Below are 20,560 nucleotides of genomic sequence, written 5' to 3'. Positions count from 1 at the left end.
GTAAACTCCTGTGTAAAAAAAAACAGCTTTTACTAAGGTCCTGCAAGGAAAAATGGAAGGAACTGGGTATGTTTAGCCTTGGGAAGAGAAGACGGAGGGGAGGACCTGATACTACTTTACAAGCACCTTGAAGGGTTGTCACGCAGAAGAGGGCTGCAGCCTGTTCTCTATCATCCAAGACCGTACGTTATGAAATAATGGGCTGAAGCTACAGGGAGGCAGATTTCAGCTGAATATCATGAAAGACTTCCTAGCGGTCAGAGGAGGGTGGCTTCTCTCCCCCCCCCCCCCCAATTGTGCATGCTGGCTGCATGTTGGAGTGGGTGGGATTACCCTCGCTGGCACAACTTGCTGTGTAGTGCAAACCCGGTGAGGGTGACTTCTTTTTAATATTTCTTTTCATAGGTTTTAAAATGTATACGTTTTAAATTTTATAAGGCCGCCTTGAGGCCCAGTATTGGGCAAAAAGCCATATACAAATAAATAATATAATATAATATAATATAATATAATATAATATAATATAATTGTTGCCGTGGCTAACAAACCACCCAGTATCCATGGGGCTGCTTTAGGGTTTAAAATCCTCCTGGAACACGACCGGCATGCGTGGCAGGGGAAATAAGCCACCATGATTTATTTCCCCCTCTGCGACTGTGCGAATAGGCCCAGTGGAACCAACTGCCTAGGGAGGTGGTGGGCTCTCTGCCTCTCTGAAGGTATTCAAGCAGTTCTGCCAGGAATGCTTTAAACGGGATGCCTGCACTGAGAAGGGGGTTGGGCCGGATGGTCTAAATGGCCCCTTCCAGCTCTATGATTCTCTGGCCTCATTGCCTCCTGTCTAAAGTACACATTTCTTTAGTTGTTCATTCTGTTCTCTCCCCCCCCTTCCCGTTTTTGTATTATGGCTCTTTAGATAAAAATGTTGGACTTGCTGCGAAGGTGCTTCCTGCTCATTGGGAAGGCAGCGGGGGCTCCTTCCCCTTCCCCACTCAGCAGGCAGGACTTGTAGAGGCAACTTCCTCTTCCTTTGGTGGGCAAAAGAGAGACTCACAGGCTTGGTTCGGGCAGTCACGGGGGTCAAAGAAGCCATCGTGGCTTCTCTCCCCCCCCCCCCCCCCCCGGTGCACACGACTGTGATTTGCGTAATTTGCCATGACGCAGCAGGCGTGGCCGTGCCGTCCGAACCCGGCACATGATATGGCGGGCGTGTCTTCGTGTCCACCCTACAGCTCACGTCATGCAGTAGGGGTTGTGAGGTGAGTCCAAAGCCACCCCCGATGCACCAGAAAGTCCTGCAGAGGAGGGCACAGCTCCTGGAATCGCCCGAGTGGGCTGTCACACGCCTTTCTGCAGCAGGGGGCCCGATCTGATGCCCTCCTCCGCTTAGCAAGAATGAAAGGAAGCAGCTTCAGCGGGGACTGGTTGGTTTGCCCAGTGCTCAGCACAGGTTAACAGCACATAATAATGTATAATGCTGTTATTACCAGCCAATAAATCCAAGGCTGCAATGAGTCGGTGTACAGTGTCTGCCTGTATATTTTAAAACGTACAGCGTCCCTTCTTTAGGTCTAATTCCCTTTCCAATATCCTATTTGGTATTTGCTCCCTTGTAAACCACCTCCAATTTAACACCAACGATTAGACTTTGACTGGGTTCGCATCTCATGATAAGCCATGGTGGCTTATAAGCTACTCACCCTAGCTTAGAAACCACCAGGGAATATTGTGTCTGCCGGTGGTTTTCTCCAACCACGGTGACTTATGTAGCCAAAATAAGCCACCCTGATAAACCATGATCTGCCGTGAGGTTTATTTAAACCATCATGGCTTATTGTGTCGTCTGACACTCCACAGTGGCTTATAGAGTGATTTAAAGATCGCCGACCGAATCGCTTGGCCAGAATGGTTCAAACCGCTGCCGCCACTCTGCTGCAGCCGGCAGATGTCTATTTCCCAGATCTGCCTAGCAACTGACTGCACTCACCCCCGCCCCGCCCCAACCCTTCCCCTGTCACAGCACTCTGCAAACTCCTTCTCAAAAACCTTCTCGGTCTGGCACTGGCAGCCATGCAGGGTTTTCATTGTGCCACAGGTGCATCCCCCACAGGGGATGCCATCTTGTCCTTGTGGGGTAGAAGAAGGACCGAGGGGACAGGAGCAGGCCGAGGAAACATCGGGGCCTGCTCCTGTTGGACTCTTCCCCCACCCCCGCAGGGCAAACTGCCACCTTGTCCTTGTGGGGTAGAAGAAGGACCGAGGGGACAGGAGCAGGCAGAAGTAACATCGGGGCCTGCTCCTGTTGGACTCTTCCCCCACCCCCACAGGGCAAACTGCCATCTTGGCCCTGTGGGGAAGAAGAAAGACCGAGGGGACAGGAGCAGGCCGAGGAAACATCGGGGCCTGCTCCAGTTGGACTCCCCTCCTTCGGGAGCAGGACAATCCCATCAGCCCTTTTCCCAGTCCACTTAATTTCTCTCTCTCTCTCTACCTCTTCCCTCCTGAACTCCTTTTCCTTGTGTGTCATGTCTTTATTAGACTGTAAGCCTGAGGGCAGGGACTGTCTTTTTTGCTAAGTGTAAGCCGCTCCGAGAGCCTTTTTTGGCTGAGGAGCGGGGTATAAATATGATAAATAAATAAATAAATCCCTACTAGGGGATGCTGTGTTGAAGTTTTGCCCCGCTCCTGCAGACTTCCATGGCTGATTTCGCTCGTGCCCCTTTGTAATGGCTCTGGGTTCTCATTGTGAGAACAAGGGCTGCCCGTGTAGGACTTCTGGCTCCAGTCCTGCAAAGTTCTGCAGATTTACAGCTCCTGCCTCCTTTTTGGTGCTTGCCCGTTTCTCTCACACGGACTAATAATTGACAAAGCGCTAAGAACAGTGGGGATGGTGAGGCTCCGGCAGAGACATCCAGTCGGAGAGATGCAGGTGTCCAGGATAGGTTTCAGCACTGCAGTGGGGCTTTGTAGTTCGAACTAGTCTAGGAAGCTGTGAGCTTATTCGGTCTGTGGAATATTAGAATCCGTGTGAGTGGATCTCTGTCAGTGGTCTCACAGACCGCTTCCCTGCCAAAGCCAGAGCAAGCCGTTGGCTGCGGGAGTTGGGCAACTCTCCTTTCCTGCTCTGAGAACAGGTGATATAGCGGTGGCGCAGGGAGTGCCAGAGTTTGGTTTCCAACCCAAAGGAACCTGGGATACCGAGTGGAAGGACTGTAGAGGGAAGAGCGGTGAAGGCGGGGAAAACAAGAAATGCTTATTTGTCTGATCATGTGGAAGATAACAGTAGCTACTGTGAGCAGCTTATAAACTATCATGGCTCAAAGTGTTGTGCGAACCTGCCCTTTCTGTTCTGGGGCCAATCTTCCCCCCCACTAGCATGTCTAGTGAATCTAGCTTAAGAATTATATTGGAGACCAGATTCTTACAGTCCCTGTCAGTATATGGTGGCCCCTTATGTTCCTATGAGCCCGCAGAAAGGGGGTTATTCTCTCTGTCTGCCCATGAACTTGAAATAGGGTTGGAGTGGAGACGCCTGCTGCTCTTACGCCCAATACGGAATTATCCCCGTTGCCTTCTTTCCTTCTTTGCCTCCAACTTCCCCACCCCGTGCCTTTCCAGAAGCCTTGGCAGCACCGACAGCGAGGACAGCGAGGACTCGGAAGAGGGAGAAGGCGGCGAGGAGGAGGATCCTGGCGGGGGAGAGGGTGATGCCCCGCACGTCAGCAACGGCTGCGGTGAACCAACGGAGGAGGAGAGAACGTTAGCAGGTCAGGCCTCTCCGGAGCCCTTGGGCCATCAGGGCGGGGGGACCGAAATGGAATCCATCCCAGCCAGACCAGTGTTGTGCGCGGGGGGAGGCACAGAGGAAGCAAAATTAACAGCACTATGGGGAAGGTTGTTGGCCTGTTCACAAAGCGGCAAAAGAAGAGTCATCTGGATGTACTCTGCTCGGATCGGACCACCATACTTATGACTACCCTTGTTTCCCTGTACCAAATTTTTGAGTAGCATAGATCAGCCTACTCCAACATGATGGCTGGGGATGATGGGAGTTGTGGTTACCAGGTTCACAATACAACCAAGTTCTTAAGCCAGCGTTGGTTTAAATTCCGGGTTTTGTTCCATCCTGGTAACTGTAGTTTCCCAGCTTGACCAGAATAGGAGATTGTGGTTAATTCACCCAGGAATCTTTGTTCCTGGCACGCCAGTCTGGGAAGGGGCAGCTGGAGCAAGGATCACAGCTCCTACATATCCGCAGCTTAATAAGCTAAGATACCTGTGTCTTGGTTGAGGCTGTGTCTCTAATGGTTACAACCTATGATGACAAGAACATGGAAGACGTGTAGCTGGAGTGATGCCCTGTCACCCCAATATAGTACTGTGCTTAGCTGTAATTGTGTAAACTTCCAGAGCCGTAGAGCAATGGTGTGGGTCAAAATTGGTTGCCCTGCACCCTCAATTTGGCCATCCAGAGCTCCAGAGATGGCCACAGCCCCCTTCACCTTGTCCCGCACCCCCTTTCCCCTGACGATAGAGTTCAGTGGTTTACTGCCTTCTGTGCAGTTCCCATTCTAAGAGGGAAATGCCTTTCCTAAGGCTTAGGACTGGCAGTAAAAACTTCAAAGTAAAATATGCTGGCATTTGGGGGATTTTGTCCCTGCTCCTTTTGCCTTCAGCCCTGCCCAGCCCTGGAGAGGTTTTCTCAATTTGAATTGGCGCCTGGCACCAACGCTGCTATCTTTCCGGCGCCAGGTCAAGACTTTCCTCTTTACTCAGGCATATGGCGGCACATCCTAATTACCCACATGTTTAGTTTTTAATCGGTTTTTAATGCTTTATGTGTAGAGTTTTAAATTTTGTATACTTGTTTTTACCTCAATTTTAGAATTTCTGTAAACCGCCCAGAGAGCCCTGGCTATGGGAGCGGTATATAAGTGTAATAAATAAATAAATAAATAATTCAGTCCTCCAGCTTAAAAAGGTTGAACACCCCTGCCGTAGAGCAATGGCTAAAATGACGTGTAATGACCACCAATCAGGGTGGTGCGTGGTGGTGGTTTATAGCATTAGTTTGATCTGACCTGTGCAAACCTGTTCTTGTCTAGATTCCAACTGGGTGGACAGCCCCTCTGATCTTTCCTCACCATCTACGGTGCCCTCACAGCCTGTGGCAGCTGACACGGGCGCAGCAGTGTGGGACCGGCCCAATTCAGATGCCTCCCACCCCACCACAGATGGGAACTGGGCCTCCTTTACAGAACCCCAGACGCAGCAAGAGAGGTGAGGCCTTGGAATGCGTAACCGGTGTAAGATGTGATGGGTGTGTAGCACAGGAAGGTATCTGGGGGTGGGGGTGTAAGATGTGATGGGTGTGTAGCACAGGAAGGTATCTGGGGGTGGGGGAAGTTATAAAGAATGACCAGATGGGCCTTCGGATCTCATCGAAGAGGCCTTATGCTCAGGTAGGCAGGTCTGGGGCAGCAAGGAAGGAGCTTCTGTGGGCACTGTTTCTCCTGTTCTTATTGTTTTATCTCTTTGACTCACTAGTCCCTCCAAAGCACTTGTGGGCCCTGCCTCCTCTGCAAGCCTCCCTCAGGAAGTGGCACAAAGCAATGTATCACTAGCAGGAGGTGAGTAAGGATCTCTGGATCTTCAGAAACGGAATGTCTGTATCCAGAATGCAGCACTGGTTTCCCCACCGTCACTTTTGTCCGTTCTCCTCAACACCTGCCAGTGTGTGTAGCATGTAGTGTTCCCCTTGCTAAGAAACATGACAATGTTTAATTTTATATATTTATTTGTTGCAGTTTTATACCGCCCAAATTAAAACCACAAAAAACATTCAAAATATAAAACAAACAGTATAAAAGCATAATATAAAATACAATATAAAAACACAACCAGGATAAAATCGAGCAGCAACGCAGAATTTAATACAGATTTGAAATACAACTTTAAAACAGCAAAGTTAAAATTAAGTTGCTAGGCTGTTAAAATGCTGAGAAAATAAAAAGGTCTTCACCTGGCGTCTAAAAGAGTATAGGGTAGGTGCCAGGCGAACCTCTTTAGGGAGCTCATTCCACAGCCAGGGTGCCACAGCAGAGAAGGCCTTCCTCCTGGTAGCCAGACATTTTCTAAATGCTCAACATACACTTCTGTGCCAAGTGATCTGTGCCTTCCTTTCTTTTTGAGAAGGCATTTTGTGTGCTTTCTTTACATCTGTGCAGATCCGGAGTGCAGAACCAGAACATGAGCAGGGGGTGAATTTTGTCACACACACACACACACACACACATACACACACATTTGCCTTTCTCCAATCAGAGGTGACAGTGAGGATTCCTCTAGGGGGGCAGGGCTTGTGACCAAGCGTCACCCCCTAGAGCAGCCTTCCTCAACCTGGGGCGCGCCAGATGTGTTGGACTACAACTCCCAGAATGCCCCAGCCTGGCTGGGGCATTCTGGGAGATGCAGTCCAACACATCTGGCGCGCCCCAGGTTGAGGAAGGCTGCCCTAGAGTAACCCAAGCAGGCTCTGTAGGCCGGATGCATCACTTCTGTGGGTCAGATATTCCACATCCCTGCACTAGATGATAGTCTGGTTAGTCCTTTCTGTAAGACATTAGGGACAAATAGGACCCGGCTGCTGACAGTTTTACTTGTGATTTGAATAAAAGCCTTCAAGGTGGCTGCTTGAACCGGGAAGAAATTAGTTTGGTTCACTATTTTATACAAAGCAGCCCAGCCCTTTCCAAACGGTGCAAACTGGAACGGAGGCACTCTCTTGTTTCGCACATCAGCATATTTTGCAGTGCAATTCTCTAATCAATGGATGTATACAAAGAGGTGTACTTTAAGGGGAATGTAGCATATAAAAAAGGCATATATTGAAAGAAAGTGATTGCAAAACTGTGTACATTAGGGGAAATTTTGTACAAAAAAAACACATATTTGTATGGATTTCTTATTTATTTATTTATTTATTACATTTTTATACCGCCCAATAGCCGAAGCTCTCTGGGCGGTTTGCAAAAAAAGCATTTGCAAACTGATGCAGGAACAGGACAGAATGAACGTACGCCTGAGAAAAATCCCAACATTATAGAAAGTGAAACAGACAGACATATCCATCCCTAGGTACTGCATGGCCTGCAGTTAGCATATTTTTTCCCCTTCCTACCTTTCTCCATTTGCCAAAAAAAGATGCGGCACACAGGGTGGTCGCTTGGCAACCTGCTCCCATCAGGGGTGGGGAACCCCCCCCCTTTCTTTTTCTGTTTTTTCTTTTTGGAGGGCTGCATTCCCTCCGGGGTTATCTGTCAGAGCCTGGAGCTAAAAGTATGCCCCCCCCCCAGTTTAACTTTTTCTGCCATGCACTTCCCTCTCAGTAGACTGCCAGGAGGAGAACATTTTGGTTTTACCAGAGGTCTGAGGTGATGGTTTGCAAAGGGTTTCCCCATTGCTCTGTCCATTTGGGCTCCCCCCTCCCCCAGTTTCCCCCACTTTCTTTCCCCCTGGATTCCCCCCTTCTTTCCTGCCAGGTTTCCCCCACTTATGTGAAATGAGGCCGAGAGCTGCATGGTGCCTGCCTGTTTCTCCACGCTTCCTCCTCTATTCTCCTTTCCACTCTGCTCACAGCAGACCTCTGTTTGCCTTGGAAACATTGACTATAAGGGGGCAGCAACAGCAACAATACTATTGCCCATGTTTTGAGAGGGGGTGCTGTGGGGTACTGGGCCATGTCCCTAGAAGCTCCTCTCCATCCAATCTCTACTTGGAGAGAGAGCGCTATGTTTGTGTTCTGTGCCCCCCCCCTGGTGGAAATGTGGGCTGCTGCCTTTTTTTACAATTGACTGCTATGTTCGGTTCTTCTTTTTGAGGAGCTCTGAGTGTCCTCCTAGCATCACAAGAACTGGTTAGCCTGAGCCACTTGACCACGGCTGAGCTTCATACCTGGGCAGGGAGGGATTTGAACTGTAGTTTCCCACACCCACATAATTCTATCATTTACACCACCCTGGGTGTGCTTTTCCTTTCTCTCCCCCCACCCTCCTCCCATTTCTCCTGATGATCAGCCCAGTCAGAACCCACAGAGAGCTCCAGAGTGGCTTCTATATGTTCTTCTGTGCAGCTGTGGGAGTTTGATGCCACCTAATGCTCTGGGCTTCCTTAAAATGCCAAGACTATGGGCCATCCATATAGTAATCTGTGTGTGGTCCGTATGAATAGGAAAGGAAGCTCTTGGGTGGGGGGAACCTCCAGGCTGTTCTGCTTAAAGAGAGCCAGTGTGGCGTAGTGGCTAGAGTGTCGGACTGGGAGTCGGGAGATCCGGGTTCTAGTCCCCACTCAGCCATGGAAACCCACTGGGTGACTTTGGGCCAGTCACAGGCTCTCAGCTCAACCTACCTCGTTGTTGTTGTGAGGATAAATAAAAATGGAGAGAAGGATTATGTACACCACCTTGGGTTCCTTGCAGGAAAAAAGGCAGGATATAAATGCAATAAAAATAAACAAATAAAGGCTCAGAAATATAGCAACTCTAGATATTCAATTGATGGCAGTTAAATTCAGCGAGTCCCCTCTATACTTAGCATGCCTCCCCCCATTTATCCCCTTTGCATATCCATTTCTGATGGTTCTTTCCCCCTCCCCTTTTGAAGCAGCTTCTAGTGTTCAACAGGATCCTCCTACCCCAGACACAGGCCCTCCAGAAGGGTGTGACCCACCAAATCCCTCCACCGTGACAACAGTAGCCAGGTAAGCGTGTGAGGCAGCTGGCTGTTCATCCCTCTGAAAGTACGTGTGTGTGTGTGTGTGTGTGTGTGTGCGCGCACATGTAAACATATATACATTTTATTATTCTATAGGCTGGGAACAAGCATAAATTTGATATTTTGTCAACCTTCCCCAAGTTGGTGCTGTCCAGGTATTCCGGATTACAGTTCCCAGGATTCCTGGCCATTGGCCATGCTGGCTGGAGCTGATGGGAGTTGCTATCCACAATATCTGGAGTGCACCAGGCTGGGATGGCTGGTCCATGTTACCAGCTTTGACACTGAGGCTTGCCACCGTCTCCATGGCAAGTGTGGCGCTGCCTTCCCCCATGGCCATGGCAAGCCACCAGCCATCCTCCAAACCCTTGAAGCTGCAAACACGGAGGGGGGCAGGGGAAGGATCGTCCCGGCAGCTCCAGGGCAATCCCTGCTTCTCTCCAGCTCCAAGGTTAGGAAGGGAAAGCTGGGGTGTTTTGGCAGCGCCACGGGGCCAAGGCTTCCCGGGTGCCAGCACCATGCAGGGCCAAAGCAGCAAGCCGCTCATCTCGCCTTTTCATGCTCCAAAACAAGGAAGCCGGGCAAGCGGCGTCATTGGCGGCGGCAGCTTGGCTGCCACCCTGCGGAGGCTGGCCCTCTCCTCACCTCCGTTTCTCCCAGGAAAGTGGGAGGTGACGTGGGGATGTTCTCTAGCTGCTGTAGGGTGGAGGGGGTTGCCTCCATCAAGCTGGGAGGGGAGAGGAAGGAATCTGGTGATGACAATGTGTAGCTTGGTCCGGCACGATCTTGTGGCCTTTTATATATTTCCTGCAGTAATTTTTTTCTGATCCCTTCGAGGGCTCTGCTCTCTATCCCGGCGGTCCGAACTTTGGATTCTATCTAATTCCCCGTCATTGTCAATAAATATGCTGCCGTTTTGCTTCTGTGATGCTGCCTTAACTGTTCTGGGTTCTACCGCTGGATTGTTATTCAAAGTTTGAGATCCTAATTCTAAATCCTCCAGATAACATACGGACTTGCCAATCTTCTGATTTCAAGCCTGCTGATTTGAATATTGTAATCTGTTGCTTTCATCGCCAGATTAGAGCGCGCTCTTTCTTTAAGACTCAAAGGTTCAAATGCTTAAATCGCCTGTCTAACCAAAGTTGACTTGGGTGTAATAGGAGCTGTTAATTTCCTAAGAGTAAGAAGTTTGTTGTGCAACTCAGCCATCCTGTCCACAATAGCATCTCGTTCTTTGCCTGGAAGAGCAGAAAATGAGTTCAGCAGTTGCTCTTCTATATGGCTTAGCGTGTTGCCTGAACAGTCCCAGTGACTTTCTCACCAGAGCTGTAAATCATGCTCAATAAACCTCAGTCCAGGGCTACAGCCACCAGGCCTGCCTCCGGGGAAATGGCACTTGGCTCTGGCTTAGTCCTCTTTTAACTCCCAAGGGCCCAAGATGCCACAGTCAAATTCCAGGCCCTCAGTCACCGTCACCTTTGTGGGTCCTGGTAAGTAAGTTGCTTCCTGCGTCTGACAGAGCAATAGCTCTCTACTCCTTCTTGTCGCTCGGCTCTCTGTGCCGAGGAACAGGAAGTTTGTCCCTTAATATAGTAGCAAAGACTGGCCGAAATTGTTTAAAAATTAGCAAGGACAGAGATTTACCTAAATGAAGTTTGAAAAATAAAAACAAAGTCTCAAGGCCAGAGCAGCAAATAAGACACCAAAGGCCAGAGGAGACTCCCGCTATGAACGTGGGCGCTCTGCCGTTAAGGCAGATAAAGACCTTCAGCTGTAATAATTGTCCGTAAAGGGACATACAAAACTTCACGCTCAGACTCAGCCCATTATGGCAACTAAGTACAGTGCAAAGGTTTGATAGCGTTAAAACAGTTCAAGCGGTTAAAATACTAAAAAATAGATAAACTGCCGTGCTCAAAAGAAACGCTGGCTCTCACGTTGCCATCTTCCTTCCTTTTGGACTAAATTCAAGGTGCTGCTGTTTGCCCTCCTAAAGCCCTTTTTACAGTGGGCCCAAGATCCTTGCCACCTTCCATATGATTCTTTCCAGCTGTAAAATCTGGGGCAATAGGAGTCTTTTTGTGGTTGTATCATCTGTTAGGTTGGTGGCTTCTGCTGAATAGCTGCGTCTCCTAAGCTTTGGAATCAGTTTCCTAACACAGTGCAATAGATCTGGCCCTTTAAGCAGTTGATTTTAAAACCTTATTCTTCAAGCATGATATTTTGCATGGAGGCAGGGTCTCTTTTGTTCTGTTGTTAATGCTGGCTCTGATTTTTATCTTGTCCTCCTCCTGTTTTATTGTGTGTACCTTGTATGGTTGATTTTGAATTGTATCCCACTTTTGAGAATTATTTGACTTTAGAAGCAGCTTAAAATAACCTAAACAAAGAATAAATGTGACAGATGTGTAAAGGCCTGCACTCCAGGAAAACGAATGCACGGGAAAGTATGCCTCCTCCCCAGTTTCAAGATGGAGCAGTGATGGTTGACACTTCAACAATGTCCGAGACTTAGCCATTGGAAAACATTAACTTCTATGCTAAGGCAATTGCTAAGGCAATTGACACTTGACTAGTAATAGATAGAGCAGGTATGGGCAATTTGTGGCCCTCTGGATCTTTTGGCCTGCAGCTCCCATATCTGCTCACCTTTGGCTATGCTGGCGCGGGCTGGTGGCAACTGTAAGGCCAAAACATCTTGAGGGCCACAGTATGAAAGGTGTGTGTTATTCCAAATCCGATACATATGTGTGCATTTTATGTGGCACGACAAGGCCAGAGATTGGGAGGCGCTGGTCATTCCTGTCCCTTAATCAGTTGCATGCATTTCTCTTCTCTCTCTCTTCCCCACCCCCTCTGCCCCACTATCCTCCACAGCACAGTAGAACCTCCCCCATCTACCTCTGATTCCGCCCAACCGCTTCAGGGGACGACAGAGGCTCCACGACCTGAGCATAGCTCCCCACAGACAGAGCAGCAGCAGCAGCAGCAACCACCGGTGGCCAGGTGAGGCATTGGGGAGCAGGAGCAGGGGTATCATGACAGGTGGATGTCTTCTTGACCATTCATCTCTGCAAGGGTGTAAGAAGGATGGTAACTGGAGGAGGGAGCTACGCAGCGGTTTCTGGGCGTCCTTTGGTCAGACGGTAATGTGAGATTCTCCCACAAACCCTGTCTTCTGCCTTTTCCTTCTAATCCTACCATTCTCTTTAGGTTTCATCTCCTCCATTTTTCAGTGACCCAAAAGGTTGCAAGAATCAGACCAAAATTCTCTCTAGTCCAGCGCCCTTTCTTCCAGCATGGACAGATCCCAAGCGGGGGCTGGTGGAGTTAGCCAGCCATTCCCTGTTGTATGTCTCCATAACCTAATAACCAGAGCTATGTTGCCTCTGAACAGAGGCTTTCTTTCTAGATAACGTTTTACAAGAAAGCATCTATTTATTTATTTATTTACCCTTTGAAACCTATTTCCTCTTTGGATTGTAACCAGTATTAGGCAAGCAAGATATAGCGTCGTTCCACTAGCAGTTGTTCTACCACAACAACGAATGCAAGCACCACCTAGTTGAGTCTAATTATATTGAGTTGTGAAATGGCTTGTGGAATCAAGAGTATTGGATTTGGCATTTGCGGAAGGATGAAACAGTGGTGGAAGCTTTGCGCTGGCACTTGGGGTAGGCAGCACAGTGCTCCTGGTCATCAGTACACCCACCCAGACACCTTTCTTCATGCCCACTGAGGGGCCCAACCCCTCCCACTTTTTTCCCAGAAAAATAACACATTGACTGGCTTTGCATGTCACGATAAGCCATGGTGGGTTATAAGCTACTCACAGTAGCTTATAAACCGCTGTGGCTCATTGTATTGTCTTCAAGTGGTTTTCCCCAACCATGGTGGCTTACATAGCCAAAATTTGCCACCCCGATAAGCCATGGCCTGCAGAGAGGTTTATTTAAACCACCATGGCTTGTCGTGTCGTCTGGCGCTCCACAGCGGCTTATAGAGCGGTTTAAAGAGTCGCTTGGCAAGAGCAGTCAAAAATGCTGCCGAGACTCTGCTCTTGTTGGCAGATCTGTTTCCCAGGTCTGCCTAGCGGCCAGGTAAAGTTAGCCAATTTTTATGTTTTTTGATTTATTAAAACATTTGTATCCCGCCCTATATCATTGGGGTCTCCTGGCAGCATACAGATATAATCAGAACAATATAAATAAATAATATGCACAGCCAAAACTGTATTAAATCATTCACAACTTCAAACCAGTAGACTTTTTTTAAAGCGAAATAATTTAAAACGATTAAAACTATGTGCAGCCATGGAGAATTTAGCCCTCAAAGGCTTTGATAAAAAGCCATAACTTGGGATCAAAACGAAGCCAGCGTCGGCGCCAGTCGGACCTCCAATGAAAACCATGCTACTGCCACATATTACAACTTGAAAACAAGGAGCACATCATGTAGCACCAGTTGCCCTATCTTCCAAAAGTGCTCCATCATTACTGTGACATGGTGGAACTTAAAAATAAGGAACAGCAGAAAGCACCAATTACCCGAAGCCTGGGGGTCACAATTATGGAATACCATTAATGCACTACTGCAAATGAGCACTGCTGTGACATAGCGTACACTGGGCAGGAAGGCCTGTATCCGAAGCGCACTACTGCCAGGGAACAAAAGGAATAGGGGTGAGAGGGAATGCAGGTTTTCCCCAAATGCATCCATACCAATCTGAAAGAAGGTCTAGTTCTTCCTGTCTCCCAGTGAGCAGCAAGTTTGTTTAGTTAAGATGAACAGGCTTGTAGACCAAGATTTGCTTCTGAGACAAGCTATTTTAAATAGCCAAGAAAAACAGTGTTGGTATTATGTATAATACCCTTTAATTTCTTTTTATTGTTTGCTTAGTTTCTTCCCAAAAGGGATGAATCAGCTGGAAATTCCCACCCCCTGCCAAGTATACCGTCTGCTCTTAGAGCCTTTTATCTTCTTGGGGATTAAGTTTGCTTGCTTCAGACAATTTGGAGTCTGAAACTGAATCCTGTCAACGCTTTCCTTGAGCGGGGATAGAAATCACATATTTTGCCACATTTATTTATTAACACATTTCTATCCCTCCCTGTATAATTGGAATCTGTGTTGAGTTACATAACAAAGGCTAACCCCCTCCATCCCTTTCCTAGCAGTGCTCATAATTAAAAGTAATAATGTCCATTCTCCATTTAAAAGCCATTTATACTAGTGGTTGTCACTAGTGGCTTTCACTGTTTCCTGTGGCAAGGAATTTGTAATTTTAAGTGCTTTCTTCTGTGTTTCCTTAAATTTCATTGGATAGTGTTTTGAGAGCAAATGGTTTAAGCCTTTTTCTTTGTAAGAGAGATGTTCCATCCTCCTGGTCATTCTAAGGCGCTTTGGTGCCAAAAATTTCCTCTGTAGCCGTGAGGACCAGAAACTTGGGGGCAGGGGTTGCTTTTATTATCAAAAAGGGAATGCTAACTTCTACTTTAAGGTGCAAAACTCCCAAATCGTGTAGCACTCCTTCCTTCATGTACGTATGTGGAGCGCCCACATCCCCTCCTTAACATGCTATATAAGCTATAGACAAAAAAGTTAACATACTTCTTTCCCTTCTTTTCCCTCCCCAGATAAAGCCTCTCAGTGGGTCTCGTCGCTGGGGAAGGACCACGGCTGCTTGCTCGACCGAGTCCATTTTGCCAGGGACTGTCCCCAGTCCTTCCGGTGCCTTCACCCCTGTGGGCAGGTGGGGGGGGGGGCAGAAGAGAAAGCAGCAAGGGGCAATGAAACGGCCCAGCCTCTCTCCCTATCTCACCCCGAGCAATCACTGAAGAAAATCAGGACCTGGTACCAACGAGCACCCGCGAGAGGAACGGAGGCGCACACAAGGGCAAAAGCATCTTCCTCCTTGTGGCACGTTGGTTGGCGAATCCCAGCAACAGCATCCCTTGGGGAGGGAGGGTAGTCAGTCTCTCTCTCTCTCTCTCTCTCTCTCTCTCTCTCTCTCTCTCTCTCTCTCTCTCTCTGTCTCTCTCCCTCCCCCCTACTTCGGCACAATGCCTTGCCCCCCCCCCCGCCCCCAATACGCATACATGCACACTGCTGCACTGAGCAAACATGTCTGTTTTGATGCAATTAAAATTGACGCTTGAATTGTACTAGACGTCTTCTGATGGGGTAACACTGCGTAGGGCAAGGCGAATATCCATCGAACACCCGTCTCTCTCGACCATAGAGCTCCCCCCCGCCCCACAAGCACAAATCTGCCACGTCTTTTCTCTTCTCCATCCCTGCAGCATCTGCCTCCAAATTTGTCCATGGGGAGGCAGTGGGGATTAACAGAAGCGTCGCACAGGGCAAGACAGCTTGTGGGGTTGCTTCCGGCGGGTTGTAACGGCCGTCGCTGAAGACCGTGACTTCGAGCCGTAACGTTTAAAGCAGCAGCGAGGCGTGTGGGATTAGGTGATAGGTGCAGAGCCCGTATGAAATTTCCTTTCTACGTTGGGATGAAATCCCATTTTTTGCATCTTCACCTGCGTGTGCTCAGCTCCTCTGTCTCTGTTTTGAAGCTCATCTCCAAAGAGAGCAGGGGTTGGCTAGGAGATAAAAACTGAGCAGCCCTTCATGTTCTCCTGGCTGAAACGAGTTGCTGTCTCCCACCCCATCCCATCCCATCCCAGAACTGCCCATCACTTGGGAGAGTGGGGCTACAACCAGTCTACTCAGTGAGATATATTTGGGGGCGTTTTGTACGTATGCCAATGTGAAATCTGGATTAATCCTTCCAAAAGTTATTGTCATCTTCATCTCTCTGCCCCCAATGTATGTTCAGGAACTCACTGGGATTTAAGCTTGACCTTTTCCTATTTTCCTCCCGGTGGGTTCTGCTTCCGCCATGCATTCCCCCCCCCCCCGGCGCCTTTTTGGGGTAACCTGTTAAAGGGCTTGGTAGGAAGTCTTTCCCACAGACCCAAGTATCGGCTGTATTGGTGTCCGGGGCAGGAGAAGCACAATAGCCTGTCCTTTGCATGCTCCCTCCCATGGCAACGGTTCTTGCAAATGCATCGGGGGAGGTGGGGAACGACCACATACCCTTTCTGCAAGGGGCATAGATGCCCTTTGGCCTAGGAGATGACCCTTCACCCCAAGTGGCGCATCCATGATTTGGAAAAGCCCACCGGTTTCTTCTGGAGACAGCAGGGAAGTTCTGTATGTCTCCTGCACTGGCGTGTTTTGACAGGCTCCCCCTCCAGTTTCAGTATTGCTGATAGAAGAGACGCCAACTGCACTTTGACAGATAAAAGTGTTGTTGGTGTGACTCCCTTTTGGCCTGTTCACCTGCTGTTCTTTCCTGCAGCAAGTACTTTGTCTCCCTAAACGTACGCCACATCTGGGATCCAAAAAATTGAGTTCTTCAGAGATCATTGGGGGGAAAGGGAGGGCTTCCATTTGGGAGAACTGTCTTGCAGAAAGTGGAAGAATTCCTTGTACTTGCCTCCAGTATATATCCTAGAAATTAACTTCAGATCCCAGCGTATTCTCCCCCCTCCCGCACACACACACTTCCATCAAATCCCAGAATTGCTTGGGTTGTGCAGGGGAGGGGGACACACACACACATTTTTTAACTTACTAAAAAACAAACTCTCCTCCAGAGTTCTTGCTCCCAAGTCACAAGGCCCAAATGACCCTTGTAGAGCATCCAGGGGACCAGACTTTCAGCCTCACTCCTCCATAATTCTTGCTCCAAAAAAGACTTCCCCACACCCATCCTTGAAGGGGGCCAAGGAGCTCTCGTTCCCATCCCTCCGGGACCTACCCCCTGCCAACTCCTACAGCATTCTCCACCAAAGGCCCCAGAATTATTGCTTTTTCTCCCTCTTCTTCTGACCTCCCGCCCCAAGCTGTTGACATCTTTTGGACTTTCTGTAGCTCCTTTTATAGTGTTTAAAAATAAAAATAAAATCACTGCCTCATCCTTGCCTCTGACAAACAGAATCAGGACAAGAGCACTGCAAAGGCTCAGCCGAGAATGCCTTGGGATCTGGAGGGTAGGTGATGCCAGTGCCTGTGGGGGTGGCAAGAAGATTGAATACCAGGGTTTGTGGAGGGTCAGTCTTTGAATATCAAGGGGTGGTAGGAAGAGAAGTCATAGTGGGGGGATCTTTCCCTTGCATAAGCACTAAGCCTCCTTCCCCTCCACTCCACCTCTTTACTTGCAGGTGGCCAGAAGAGTTATAACCCCCCTCCTGTCTCTCCCTTCCCACTCCAATATAAGTGGCAATATTTCTTGAAAGCTCTTAAAACACAAGACAGAATTGGCCTTTCGCGTCGTCTGCGTCATGCCATTTCGGTATTTTTTTCCCCTTTTTTCCCTGTGTGTGTACGTGTGTGTTCTGTTTGAATAAAGAGATTCTATGGCCATAATAGGTTTTTCTCCGTTTTGTTTTCTGCACAGCGGTAGCTCCTTGGCTGCCGTCTTCCCTACTCTCTGTCGTCAAAGCTGCTGCTTCTGCATTGCTCTTAAGCTTTTTCTTTCTTTTTTCTTTTTTTACATGTGCTGCTGGGTGAGGTTGTGAAGGTCCCACTTTTGAATGCTCCCCCATGTAAAGAACTCCCTGCAAGTAGAAAACAGAGCAAGGAGCAGCCTGGGCTACCATTTTTAAGCGCTGCACAGATATTGGCGTCAGACTCACAATAGGCACAATACAAAAGGAAAGGCGAGGGGAGGGAAGAGGAAAGCAAGCATTGGAGGAGCAGCTCATTCTCTGGCACATCAGGCCAGGATGGTCTCTGTTCTAATAGGTGTTCTTTCCAGCTGGGATGGACTGAGCAAGATCCCCATAACGGCTATTTCTCTGGCTCATGTGTGGGTCCAGGTTAGCCTCCCCTTGCTGTGATGTTCCTCCTGGCAGGCAGGGGGCATCATCTCCCAGACCAGTGGTCAGGAGTCCAAGGGTCACTGGGAGATGACACCCTCTGCCTGCCAGGAGGAACATCACAGCAAGGGGAGGCTAACCAGAGGCCTGATCAATGAATCACTTGCTCTTGGCTCCAAGAGCCGTGGTCTTGGATGAATTCTGTGGCACTGCCAGAAAAGGGAGAGGGCGATAGCCTCCTGGGACTGTATGTCAGAGCCCGGAGTCAATTGGACTGAAACCAGGAACCCTCTACTCTTCCCAGAATTCTTTGGCTGCAGAAGGGCACCTGGGCGAAAGTGACCCCTCCCATTGGGCTTTGGACCCAGGGTGAATCATCTCTCACCATAAGAGGATTTGTGTCTGTCAGACTGTGGTTTCCAGAGGATTTGTGTCTTGTCAGCAACACATTTCCAAGAGGATTTGTGTCTGTCAGCACCATAGTTCTAAAGTCGCCTGAAATGTGGCATGCATATTAAGGGGAACTTAGGGCTGTACAGCTTGGGGTTATTGGGGTTTCAACATGAGTTTGTTTTAATGAATTTAAATACGTGCTTTTGAAGCCTGCAGCTCTAGCTTTAGTCACTAGGTGGCAGTCATCTCCAACCAACACAAAGCTTTGCAGTCGAGATGTTGAATTCGAGGAGAGAGTAGTCTGAAAGATAGTTGCATGGCTGCCCAGTGCAATGCGTCCAGGTCTGACAGATGTGTTGCTTTGCTTGAAGGCTTCCCTGTATTAAACGGAGGGCTATTCCCAGCCAGGTCCATTCGTTAGTAAGGAATATAAGAAGATGCTCTATTATAACCAACAGCAGGGACGATAATGTTAAGGACAGTCAGTAAATTGAGCATTCCACCCTGTTAAACGATGATCAGAGCGGGTGGGTCGTTTGAACTTTAATAAAACTGAAGCCGGTTGAACAATCATTCTGCAATTTTCAGGTGCCAGAAAGAAGTGTTCATTGTACATACTCAGAAATTTGCAGGGCGATTGGTGAAATGATGAGGGAGAAAGATAAATTTAAAGACAAAAAGTCCCCTCCCCACACACACAAAAAAAAACCAACCCAAATTTTCCCTTTGTCAAAAGTGACTTTGGGGGGAAATGTTGGTGACCATTTTGTAGTCACAATTCCTGAAGAAACCTGAATATTTTCACCAAAAATAGTGAAGGCTTCCTATTGTATTGGAGTTGGTGGGATTATTATTATTTTTGTAAATTCCAGTTCATTAAGTCTTTAAAATAAGATTATTATTTTTACATGTAATGATAGTGGGACTAACTATAAACCCAAGGGGGATAAAACCACTTACAGTACCTCACTATTACTGGCCGAGAAAGAAATGTTGATGCTATTTGTTGGGTTCATGGGGGTGGTGGTGGAATCTGCTGGTGGTAGGGAGGGGGGGTCCTCTCTGATACTACTGGGAAACCAGCGCATGAGGAGGACTTACACTCCAATTTCCCAGTAGATTCAAACCCACCCAGCCCACAAAACAACTTAATGTAAGCAGGGAGGACTCAAGTTCTACTGAAGGGAGTCCTTAGCCATAGCCCATTGTGTTCTGGTGGGCTTACTCACAAGTAACTTTAGTCTTGCAATTTTTATTTTGCATAAATATTTAGAAGCCTCTGATTAGTGGCATGGAGGGAGCAGTAACAAAGAACTTGGTGGGGGTGATTTCCTTCAGGACTTTTTAATTTTTTTTCAGAAAAGTGAAATTAGAGGATAAAATAGAAGATGTATATATTGTCTGTTTCCTACTCATTCGTTGTTTTGTGAGAATGTGGGTGGATTAGGATCGACCACATTTTAAACTCTACAATTATCTCTGAATGCACACGCAAGGAAACTCCTAATCTGAAGCCTGGAATACCTAACAAAAGTCTGTCAACAGCAAGCCATGGATGCCATGCCAACTAGTAGAGTTTTATTCAGGGTTTTTTTCTCTCTGAAAGGGTGAAAGAAGAGGTAAAAGCAAAGACAACTCACTACCTTGATTAGGAAGAAGAGAAAAGTTATGGGCACCACCTCCAAACTGTCCTCAAAGTCCCTGAGAGAGGCAAAATCAAGACAAATGCAAACTAACCAGTTTAAAAGCGAGCAGTTTTTTTTTTTTTAAATCAGAAATAGTAGGACACCAGGGACAAAACAGTTTGGCTTTTTTTTCCCTTTTTTTTTTTTTTTGGTGGAGAGGAATCCATGTTTTTCCCTCATAGTGCGCCTTTGAATGCGCTGAAGTTCAGTTTGGGAAAACAAAGATGGCAGCAGCAAGCATGATAGCTTCAAGATCTCTTCCGATTTCTCAAATTCCCCATGAAATTTTCCACCTGAACCTCAAAAACGATTGATAGTCTTTCGCATTGTTGAGAATGTGGATGAGAAAGTGAAAGACCAGCCTTTGCCTAGCCCATCCTGTTTCCAGCTTCTTCAGGCGCTCCACTAAACAGCTACCAGTGGGCTGGCGTGGAGAGGGTCCAATTCTGCTGGGAAACTGGTGCATGAGAACGACTCTCCTTACACACCTCTTTCCAAGCTGCTTGATGGGTTGGTGGGAGTGGGCGATTGTGGTACGAGATTAACCAAGCAATCCTATAGATGTCTACTCCGGAGCAAGTCCCATTACATTCAATGGTGCTCAGTCCCAGGTAAGTAGATATAGGACTGCAGACTAGCTGAAAAAGAGGTACAATGATACCAATTTTAAAAACAGTGATACAGAAACCACAGGCACAGCTTACATGTGGTAGAAGGGAATGATAAACCCTAAAGAAAACATTTTTCCTATTTTATTAATTATTAGTGTTTTATTCTTATACATTTCAGTACAAAGCACATTTTAAGGTACCATTGGTTATGA

At 47.8% G+C, this 20,560-nt stretch overlaps 1 protein-coding gene across 4 annotated transcripts in view; it reads left to right on the top strand.

Moving 5' to 3' along the window:
* Nucleotides 1-17,207, top strand: part of PPP6R1 (protein phosphatase 6 regulatory subunit 1) — a 58,722-nt gene extending 41,515 nt beyond the window's left edge. For 3 of the 4 annotated variants that reach the window (XM_063138383.1, XM_063138381.1, XM_063138382.1), the window contains exons 18-23: nt 3,619-3,767; nt 5,106-5,280; nt 5,548-5,630; nt 8,661-8,757; nt 11,652-11,780; nt 14,411-17,207. In XM_063138383.1, coding sequence (XP_062994453.1) covers nt 3,619-3,767; nt 5,106-5,280; nt 5,548-5,630; nt 8,661-8,757; nt 11,652-11,780; nt 14,411-14,414 — 637 coding nt within the window. In that variant the 3' untranslated portion in view covers nt 14,415-17,207. The remainder of the gene's footprint in view (nt 1-3,618; nt 3,768-5,105; nt 5,281-5,547; nt 5,631-8,660; nt 8,758-11,651; nt 11,781-14,410) is intronic. The other variant, XM_063138384.1, reaches the window with a different exon arrangement.
* The last annotated feature ends 3,353 nt before the right edge of the window (nt 17,208-20,560 follow it).

The sequence above is a fragment of the Elgaria multicarinata genome, chromosome 11, assembly GCF_023053635.1.
Source record: "Elgaria multicarinata webbii isolate HBS135686 ecotype San Diego chromosome 11, rElgMul1.1.pri, whole genome shotgun sequence".
NCBI lineage: Eukaryota > Metazoa > Chordata > Lepidosauria > Squamata > Anguidae > Elgaria > Elgaria multicarinata.
The sequence above is the reverse complement of the archived record's forward strand: the minus strand, read 5'-3'. Positions and strand labels throughout refer to the sequence as shown.